Source organism: Poromitra crassiceps (genome assembly GCF_964638095.1).
Source record: "Poromitra crassiceps genome assembly, chromosome: 6".
Taxonomy (NCBI): Eukaryota; Metazoa; Chordata; class Actinopteri; order Beryciformes; family Melamphaidae; genus Poromitra; species Poromitra crassiceps.
This window is the reverse complement of record NC_139627.1, coordinates 29,984,306-29,995,315: the sequence shown is the minus strand read 5'-3', so window position 1 is coordinate 29,995,315 and position 11,010 is coordinate 29,984,306. Positions and strand designations below refer to the sequence as shown.

General features: G+C 44.3%; 1 protein-coding gene across 2 annotated transcripts in view; it reads right to left on the bottom strand.

Moving 5' to 3' along the window:
• Nucleotides 1-4,380: 4,380 nt before the first annotated feature.
• Nucleotides 4,381-11,010, bottom strand: part of traf3ip1 (TNF receptor-associated factor 3 interacting protein 1) — a 31,714-nt gene continuing 25,084 nt past the window's right edge. For both annotated transcript variants that reach the window (XM_083638018.1, XM_083638019.1), the window contains one exon: nucleotides 4,381-7,209. In XM_083638018.1, coding sequence (XP_083494144.1) covers nucleotides 7,044-7,209 — 166 coding nt within the window. In that variant the 3' untranslated portion in view covers nucleotides 4,381-7,043. The remainder of the gene's footprint in view (nucleotides 7,210-11,010) is intronic.

The window sequence follows — 11,010 nt, the reverse complement described above, 5'->3', positions numbered from 1 at the left end:
AACAATGACGTTAACAGCGGGGAACGCAGCCAACAACACACCGGAGGTTTGTGGCCAGAGGACACTGACGCTACAGATCTCTCTGCAGTAGACGAACATGCCAACCAAATTTGCGTTCTTTCCCGACTAGAACACTCATTGGAAAAAGTAGGTGAGACTTTTTTGAGATACTAAACAAAGTGGTTTTACATGTTGCCAAAAAATACAATTTAATTGACTGCTTCTACCTGCTAATAATGAGTGCGAAAAGGAGCAAACAACACACAAATATTCCTCTAAATCTGGTTTGAAAAGACCCAAAAAAAATTTGGCGGCGGCCTCGCGGCCGCCACCCAATGGTCCGCCCCCTGGCACACCCTGGCTTTCTGTGGCACACCCAATGAGCCGAGTCTGGCTACGCTACTGCTATACACAGGCTATATAGCATGTGTGTGTGACTCAATAACTGCTGGAGCCAAGACCAGTTCATAGACCAACAATGTTAACAGGGATCATGATACATGGAAATACATGATGAAAGGAAGCTATTTTGGCTTCTATCCCCGACCCCTGCAAATCAATTTGCAGTGTGTGTGTGTGTGTGTGTGTGGCCTAATGAGTAGGTATGCCTGTCAGACACAATAAGGCAGTCTGTATAGCGATAGTGGCAGCAGTGTAGACCCTGGATAAGCCTGTCTGTCGGTTCGGTTGCATACGTTAAATTGAGTGTAAATTCAGTCTTTTGACTGTTTATCTGTGTGGTGGTGGCTAATGGTCATGTTTGGCGGGGTAGCAGCCTACTGTACAGCATGCAGGGGTCATGCAGGCCTGGCTGGTTGGGTAGCAGCCTACTGTACAGCAGGCAGGGGTCATGCAGGCCTGGCTGGTGGGGTAGCAGCCTACTGTACAGCATGCAGGGGTCATGCAGGCCTGGCTGGTGGGGTAGCAGCATACTGTACAGCATGCAGGGGTCATGCAGGCCTGGCTGGTGGAGTAGCAACCTACTGTACAGGCAGGGGTCATGCAGGCCTGGCTGGTGGGGTAGCACCAGCCTACTGTACAGCAGGCAGGGGTCATGCAGGCCTGGCTGGTGGGGTAGCAGCCTACTGTACAGCATGCAGGGGTCATGCAGGCCTGGCTGGTGGGGTAGCAGCATACTGTACAGCATGCAGGGGTCATGCAGGCCTGGCTGGTGGGGTAGCAGCCTACTGTACAGCATGCAGGGGTCATGCAGGCCTGGCTGGTGGGGTAGCAGCATACTGTACAGCATGCAGGGGTCATGCAGGCCTGGCTGGTGGAGTAGCAACCTACTGTACAGGCAGGGGTCATGCAGGCCTGGCTGGTGGGGTAGCACCAGCCTACTGTACAGCAGGCAGGGGTCATGCAGGCCTGGCTGGTGGGGTAGCAGCCTACTGTACAGCAGGCAGGGGTCATGCAGGCTTCTTGCTGCCTGACACTGAGGCTCTGGTGGTGCTCTAAAAATAAACAGAGCATGTGTCCTCTAACCGGACAGGACCGCAGGGACCTCCAGCTCTGTAAACACTGGGCTTATCCATGCTGAAGTAGACTGGAAATAATCTAAAAAGGCAGTGCTGCCTTGTGTAAAGTCATGCCTGTACAGTGGATGTGAATTCAGCTAATGAAAAATAACCATCAATTTAGGCTACTACATGCAGCATGAAGAACTGCAGTTTATTTTTGACACAACGTATTATTAGAAAGTATAGGATGGCATATAGAGTAAGGTTCATGAGCCAGATTCAAACCCTTGGGGTGATAGATTATCTCTCACAGTTGAATGAAAACCTCTTCACTCCGTTGGATGTTCATGTTTTAACTTAACTATTTACAGTACATGGTCTTCTGTGGGGTGAGAAAGTTCTCTGACCCTTGGGGTTATGAAAACCTTTCCAAACCTCATTAGACAAAAATGCATGGGTGTCAAGATTAGATAGAAGACTGTTTTTCTTAGTTCTTGGAAAGTTGACATTCTGGTCTGGAGATTCAAAGGATTGTACCAAACAATAGTGAACACTCCAATAAATGAACGTTTAATATTGTAATTGTTGTCAGTGTCACAAGTGGCACACACCTTGGCCTGGCTTTTATTGCTGTTATTCACACTGTGTACATTACAAATGTGACAATTTCATCATTGGCAACTTGTTTGCAAAACCTCTTAACGTGTCTTAACTCTTACTAAACATGTATTACAAGCAGGTAGTCCCAATTCCCCAAATCAAAAATATCTTCAGACATTACACAATGTCATGATAATTGACTCTTATTTATGTTAATCTTTTATTGTTTTTATCTATTAACTTAACTTTTACTGTCTTCTGCCTGTGTTGTTTAATCTTGTCTCTGCTGCTGTTACACCTGAATTTCCCCATCAGGACAAAGGCTAACTTTCAATCCAATTCATATAACCCTTAAGGATTGCACAAGCATGCAATGTGTTAAAATTACAATTGAATCAATGTGAACCTTCATCATAAAACTTCTCAGAATTTAGTAGTTTATTTCAGTTTAGTTGAAAACAGCTTTTCATATCATGTAAAATGATGAGCACTCAGTGTATGCTGCACCTCTGAGCTCCATGAATGTGGGAGAGGTGACTTCACCAGCCAACCACTCCAAAGCCCACGCAGCCATGAGCTGGATCCTAACAAAGTTAAAGTGGGTCTTTCACCTTGGCCTACTGGAAGGATTAGTGGGCAACTGCAGGCCAAAATCGTGAAAAGGGTGAGGTGAGTCACTCATTAGGGTGAGGGTGTAGTCACTCATTAGGGTGAGGTGTAGTCACTCATTAGGGTGAGGTGTAGTCAATCATTAGGGTGAGGGTGTAGTCACTCATTAGGGTGAGGTGTAGTCACTCATTAGGGTGAGGTGTAGTCACTCATTAGGGTGAGGTGTAGTCACTCATTAGGGTGAGGTGTAGTCACTCATTAGGGTGAGGTGTAGTCACTCATTAGGGTGAGGTGTACTCACTCATTAGGGTGAGGTGTAGTCACTCATTAGGGTGAGGTGTAGTCACTCATTAGGGTGAGGTGTACTCACTCATTAGGGTGAGGTGTAGTCACTCATTAGGGTGAGGTGTACTCACTCATTAGGGTGAGGTGTAATCACTCATTAGGGTGAGGTGTAGTCACTCATTAGGGTGAGGTGTAGTCAATCATTAGGGTGAGGTGTAGTCACTCATTAGGGTGAGGTGTAGTCACTCATTAGGGTGAGGGTGTAGTCACTCATTAGGGTGAGGTGTAGTCACTCATTAGGGTGAGGTGTAGTCACTCATTAGGGTGAGGTGTAGTCACTCATTAGGGTGAGGTGTAGTCACTCATTAGGGTGAGGGTGTAATCACTCATTAGGGTGAGGTGTAGTCACTCATTAGGGTGAGGTGTAGTCACTCATTAGGGTGAGGTGTAGTCACTCATTAGGGTGAGGTGTAGTCACTCATTAGGGTGAGGTGTACTCACTCATTAGGGTGAGGTGTAGTCACTCATTAGGGTGAGGTGTACTCACTCATTAGGGTGAGGTGTACTCACTCATTAGGGTGAGGGTGTAATCAATCATTAGGGTGAGGTGTAGTCAATCATTAGGGTGAGGTGTAGTCACTCATTAGGGTGAGGTGTAGTCACTCATTAGGGTGAGGTGTAGTCACTCATTAGGGTGAGGGTGTAGTAGTCACTCATTAGCCACACAGACCATTGTGAAATTCAAAGGCCAAAATCAAACGCCGGTTTATTTTTAAGAGTGAAGAGGCAGCCATGTCTTAACCCACAAGTCACTTATTGCTCGTTCTGGACACCGTTGAGAAGTTGGGGCGTTTGCCTTTTCTTTCTGGAAGCCCACAGTGACAGATGGACAGTGGAGCTGTCCTTGGACTGCCCTGTAATCACGGTTAATCCATCTGTAGATCCAGCCTCTTTGCTTAAGGCAGGTGCCCAGGCCTTCTGTGAGGGGCCTTAGGCTAAACCTGACTCGCATCACAAAGTCTTGATTAATAGCCGTTTAAGGACTTCCTAATACGCTTTGTGTGCGTTGCAGCTGATTCATGGCTTGCCAGAGACAAGTTGGTGCTGATGTGATATTAGGGTCTTAAGAGAAAAGTGAAATGTTTTGCTTATGTCACGCCAGGCGAGGCTTCAAAGGGAAACGGGTCTCCTTGAGTGTGTGACTCTTCCGTGCCAGACGCCACAAGGACTTTGCGTGAACTCGTCATTATCAGGTTTACTACACATTATTTTTGAGTTTATAGACTGCACTTAGTCACTCCTGCTCTCCTTTTGAGTTATAGAAACAAAGACCAGGAGACAAAATTTATTCTAATGTAACCATTTATTTCACTCCACTACAAAAATTATATCATTATTTGAACTATGATACAGACTCCAGATATACATAATTTACAGCTTAAAAGCGAAACTGAGGATATGGTGCAAATAGTTTACAGTGTAAATGGTCCTTTCATACAAAATATTTGGAAACTCAGCTAAAGAACAAACAGTACAGAATTGAGTTCTCACTTTCCAGAATTTTTCAAACTATGTGTGACTCCCCCCCCCAAAAAAAGAAGTCAGAATACACATTTAAAATGGACGGGCTAACTATAATACTGATATGAAAAAATTGAGCAAAACAAGAATTCGCTAGGTCGCATACGAAGCTCGGCTGCTGCGTGGCCTTGGTCGCAGCTTGGCTGCTGCGTGGCCTCGCCTGCTCTATTGGCATGCGCAGCGCACAATTGCTCAACTTCGCATCTCTGATGACATGACAATTGCTCGAGTGACCATCACTGTTCACATCATGGAGTGCTCGAGTAACGTTACTCAGCGCACAATTGCTCAACTTCGGCCTCGCCCGCAGCTCGGCTGCTGCGCTCTAGTGACATCATAGACATTGTAACATCATCAGTGACATCACAATTACAGTGACATCACTGATGATGTCATAGACATTGTGACATCATCAGTGGAACAAAAATTGAAACCGAGAAACAACAGAACCCACTTGCTCCCTTTTATATAGATGATAGCTCTGAAATAATACAATGTAGCAGTTGTAATTTCCCTTAGATAGGCCCCTATACAAGGAATCCTGGCTGACTAACCCTCTGGCCTTTTGCTATTGCTGTTTTCATGCTTCATACAGAGACTAAAAGAGGAAGTTAAACTATTGGGAGTTTTCAGGAAAGCTCAGTCTGTTTCTCACTGTAATTACCATTACAAGTCTAGTATTGCTTCATATTATATTCACTACATTTGTAAATCCTTTCTTTACAGTAAGTCACAAAAAAGATGCTATGCAGATATCTTGTTTCTTTTTACTTCATGAAGAATCAAGTAAACATAAAAAGTAACCATCTAAGAGAGAAATTCCACTTCCACACCTAACCATTCTTTTGATGTAAAATGGTTTCTCCATACCAGAAAATTATTGTTTGGCAAATCCTTCAGTATAAAGACAGGATTGAGAAACCAGCACAATGGCTACCGTTGTAGGTAAACATGAACTACACGGATGTCCACACTGGGAAATGGAGATAACCTCCTTTTTCTCTGAAAGGAAATTCAGATTAAACCCATGTTGTGTTTTAAAAGATGGGCACAAGAGAATTTATTGACTACAAACTGTGTTGTTTTCTTTCTAATATTATGTCATTGTTGTCAGCATGTTTTTCTCTTAAAAACAGCAGCTATTGAAAGCCACTTCCCCTAATCACACTTGTGAAAGTGCAGTGGTGCTTGAAAAGTGGAATAGTGAAAGATGCCACTCAACCTTGAGTGTATTGCTTATTATGAGAGGGGAAAAGGTGATGTAAACCAAGAAAACAGTTGCTGACAAAACCCTGTAAACCAGCACGTTCTCAGAGTTCCTGTCAGGCTGGATCATACAAAGAGTTTCTACAGTATTAAAGGTGATTTTTTTATTTTGTTTAGGGGGGGTGGTTGCCTTTGACAGTCAAATGCAGAGATAGACAGGAAAGACTGGGAGAATGAGAGGGAGACAACAGGACAGATTTGAACCCAGGACGATGCAGTGAAGTGGTATGAGTTTTAGCCCCCAGACAAGTCCCAGATCTCACAAAGTCCTGGAAAATGTATTTGGAGCTTCCTCCTGTCTTCAACCAATTGAATGTGTCACTTTATAAACATATTTGACTACTGTATAGTTGGAGTCCAAGACCACCATAACAGATGCATTCATCATATTGAAGAAAAGAAAAAGTTAAAGTAATGAAACGGAACACAAACCTGCTTTTTAGTCCATTGAAACTGCAAGGTCCTCTGCACAGCAGTGGCTGCCTTTCAAAGTGCTCGCAAATGGAGGAAAAACAGTGGAAGTGAAAAATAGGTTTTGCCGCACACTAAACGGTGTGTTTTTTTCCACTTGGTTCATGAAAATAATAAAGAAATACATTTGAGAAGTCGGTCCAATGACCGCTGAGCGTGCAGCAAACAAAACTTCCATGTGGAGCAAGCAGCATTACATACAATAAAGCATTTGAGTGTAACGTCCAAGTCATGAGCTGTGCACTGGCTCAGTCCACAAAGGCACCATGAACAGAGGAAGGCTATAAGATGGGGTTAGCTAGTGTGCAGGGCTTTTGCCATTTTACCAGTCAGAATATTATAGAATAGGACCTCCAAATCATGGTTTGGAGCTTTCTTACCAGCAGACGACTGATGGCAGTGTTCATTTCCCACCCTGCTTGTGTATGTATTCACCTTATTTAGCCCGCCCACTTGACCCAGTTGTGTTATGACTTCCTGTTCAAAACACTGTCTGTTTTACCTGGTCCCTAGTACTGTAGTGTCACAGGAAGTGTAAACACAATAGGAAGTAACTGGCTGACCCCTGTGTTGGAACATAAGGTGAATAATGGGGGCTGTTTCTTTTCCTAAAAGCCCGTGAAAGTGCAGTTTTTGACCCCATCCCCACCTCACCTCCAAGAAAATGTTTTCTCACATTTAGTTTAAGCAAGAACAATTTTGTCCCCAAATCTTCAGTGCATTTTTTAAGACATTTTTTGTAGTATTTTTTTTTAGACCTCATTTGTCTTCTCAGGTTCTGGATGAGAAGCTGATGCCGGTCACCATCTTCTGGATCTTCTCTTCGTTCTTCAGGATGTTGGACTTGACAGCGCAGATCTTATCCTGCTGGTCCTTGATCAGCTGCTCCAGCTCGGCTAGTTCGGTCTTAAGGGGCTCCACTGCCTGGTCGGTCGCTCTGTAGCACGCGCACACACACGCACACACACACACGCACGCACGCACGCACACACACACACACACACACACACACACACACACACACACACACACACACACAGGGACGTGCACAGAACATTAGAGGGGCAGGGGCTCAAATTCATAAAAGGGCACTACAGCCGCCGTCCGGAGGGCGGCGGCGGAAATTTGAGGCAATTTGAAGGCCAATTTAGGGGTATAACTCATTTTAAATATTCCGATTTTAACCAGATTTAGAGGAATATCTCATTTTAGGATGAGACTTGTCACGGAAAAATAACTCCCTTTAGGTTGTTGTACTACAACAGATAGCAACACAGGCAGAAACATTGAACGATACTGAGTGAGGCTTGTAATATACCATGCATTTTAACCATAATTCTAAAAAGCAAGACAGAAGATTTAGATAAGGTGTATTAGAATTTTTTTTATTTTTTGCGGATTCAACAACACAACATCCCTTTCCAATAGTGTAAAGTAAAAAATATTTTCAAGAGCAACAATTCTGCATTTGTTCCCTATATTTTGGTTATTTATTTATTGGGTGGTTTATTTATTTATGTATTTATTCATTCATTTTTGGGTTCATTTTTGGGTTGGTGCCTATAGGGGCAGTTTAGAAAAACACTGCTCCATGCAGAGGCCTATTACAAATGGTGCATTCAGGCCAAGAGAGCTCGGAAAAGGCATTTCTCTTTGAATGCTGCCTTCAGTGACGGCATGGAAAGGGCAATTTCCATACAAAGCACCATTAGAAATGCATTCATGGTCAGGAAAGGGCACTTTTTATTTTATTTTTTAATGTGTCTGAGCTGTTTGTTTTGTTCATGTGTTGTTGGAATGAAAATGAAAAATGTATTATAATTAAAAAAAAAGGCACTTTTTACAGACTGAAAAAAGGCAGGGGCTCAAGCCCCCTTTCATGTCTATGTGTGCACGTGCCTGCACACACACACACATTCAATCATCTTAACACAGTTCATTTTTTATTTTTCCACATATTTTGTTTATTGACTTTGAAGATTTTGATCAGTTTTCCGTTTGAGTAGAAAAACAAATGGTAGAAACAGAAAATAATTTCCTCCATCACACAGTGAAATATGCTTTCTGGCAAAAAGCAAAAAGTACTGTTTTAGAACTGGTATTTTGGGTTAACATACTGGAACCAGTGCAGGTGTCGCAGGTCAAAAGTACATTTAATACCCACCTGCATGCTAATGTGAACTGTGCAATTATACAACTATCTCAATGTGGGGTTGAAAAGACTGTATTATGGACAAACGGGGGTATGGGGGTGGAGGTGATTTGTCTGGTTGTGCCCGGTGTTTTCTCTTCCATCCTAATTAGGCTGATGAGGTGCACCTGGGAGAAAAAGCGGCCGTAGGAGCGGAGACAGAGAATGAATGGGCGGCCGAACAAGCAGCAGGGCAGCTGAGAGGGAAAGCGATGGCCCTGGACCCTATGCAAGCTTATAGGCTTAAGGTTTGGTCTCCATGGTAAACTCAAGTTCTCATCCCCCGCTGCTCTGTGTTCCCTCATACCTGGAACCAGGAAAACCAATGCCACTTCATCAGGACGCATTGCCGCCACCTCCTCCTACAAGTCCGAACCCCCTGGACTGGCAGAGAACCGTCCGCACGCATGCAGTCAGCTGGCTGGACTGGGACGGAGGCTTATCGCTGTGGGCTACCTGCCTTCTCCTGGAGTCAAACTGTCGGCCGTCTGCGCAAGCAGTGCACCAGCTCTGGCGCCGGTAAGCAGTGCACCAGCTCTGGCGCCGGTAAGCAGTGCACCAGCTCTGGGGCCGGTAAGCAGTGCACCAGCTCTGGGGCCGGTAAGCAGCGCTGGAGGCATTGAAGAGACTTAACAGCCTATTTCAACCCCTTATTAGGCTACAAGAAGAGACCGGAGTATGGGACTAATTTTAGTGTTTTATTCAAATTTGGGCCAGTACAGTGTCGGCCAAATTGGAATTTTTATTATTTTCATTGTTTTGTCCTGTCTGTAGTCATGACTCATGACCCCTATTTTCTGTCATAATAATAAATAACATTATAGCCCTTACTGCCCGTGGGCTCCCCAAGGTGCTAACTTTACCCAAACTAATATTCTAATGCCTAAGTAGTGTTGTGCTTTATCCCTTAACAAATAGTGTGAAATGATTTAGCTTGACCCTTTTGTGTGACGTGCTTTATCTCTTGAAACAAATGGTTTAAATTATGTGGCTTGATTTTACACATGTTAAATTATGAGCTTGATCATGATTGATTGATTATGAGCATGCAGTGTGTCCCAATGGTTGCTGAATTGCAGTGTCCTCTGGTATGGAGTGTAATATAAAACAGGCCTAACAAATATGAGTTATGGCACAGTTGGATCTAGTGGGACAAACTAATGGGAAGATTGGATGTACAGAGAACAACAGGGTACTCACTCATGTGGGTCATGTTTTATTTCTAAATTAAATGTTAATAAACTGAATTGTATTAAGCTTACTCCGTCTGTGTGGGTGTGTCTTGGGGATTGAAATAGGTCGTGTCAATTGGAAGTGGGTCAGTTGCCCTGGAAATTGTTGAAGTGTGACACAAGTAATTTAAAAAAAAAACGTGCAAGTGTATGTATGGGGATTTTGGTTAGATGCCTGAAATAAGGTCTGTGGTTAATAAAAGTTTATGAAACTGCACTGAACTTGTGTTCAGCAAGATAATCTTCACAAATGAACAACACTTTTGAAGTGTTTTCTGGTGATCACGATTTCTGGCGATTGCATTTACCGTAAATTCCGGACTATAAGCCGCGGCTTTTTTCCCGTTTTTTGGCCTTTTTTGCCCCCTGCGGCTTATATAACGGTGCGTCTTATCTATGGATTTTTTCCAAAAAAAAAAAAAAATCTCTCTTTTTTAGCACTCTTTCTAACTATAAATCCACTTCTGTTTTAATTTCCTCTCTTGCCCTCTTTTAACAACATAACATAACATAACATAACACAACACAGGTAAGCAGAAAGAAAAAGACGAAGCAATCACGCCATGAATGAGGAAATGACTCACCTGCTGGAGGCTGGAGATACACCGCTTGGGCTAAACTTTTACTCCGTGAAACACTATCGATTAAGTCCGACATCGCTCAGAGGTTTTGAGCAGCTTGAAAACAAGTTTGAAAACGTGCAGAAGTCCATCCACTCACTCACTAAAGAAAATAATGCAACCGTGAAGAGTTTCACTCGTGTCCAGCCATCTGGCCGAGTTAGAGCCGAAGTCCCGAACACAGTGAGAAAACCTCCCGAAGCTGCTGCTGCAGCGGGGTGCATATTGTCCGGCCAGCCGACCGAGAGGCATGCGAGCCGGGCACTATTAAACAGTTGGGGTGTGTGAGGTGGCTGGCTGTGGAGGTGGCGGTTTCTCCTCCTCCTCCTTTCTCCCGCACACCGGGCGCCTCGGCCACGTCCAGACCCCGGCCTGCCACCGAGGGCCATCTTCATCTGCCTACTCCGCTGGCCCGACCGTCAACTCATCCTCCAGGCTGCGGGGAAGAAGCAGCTTTTTCGCTTTTTCGTCCGGCAGGACCTCTCCGCGTTGGTGCAACAGAAACGCGCAACATACAACAGCATCATCGAGTCAATGGATATCGCTTTGGCGTACTGTACCCAGCGAGACTCGTCATAACCAGACCGGACTATCTTTAGCACTCTTTCTAACTATAAATCCACTTCTGTTTTAATTTCCTCTCTTGCCCTCTTTTCACCACACCGCGGACACTGTGTGCCCAGCGGCGGAACAAG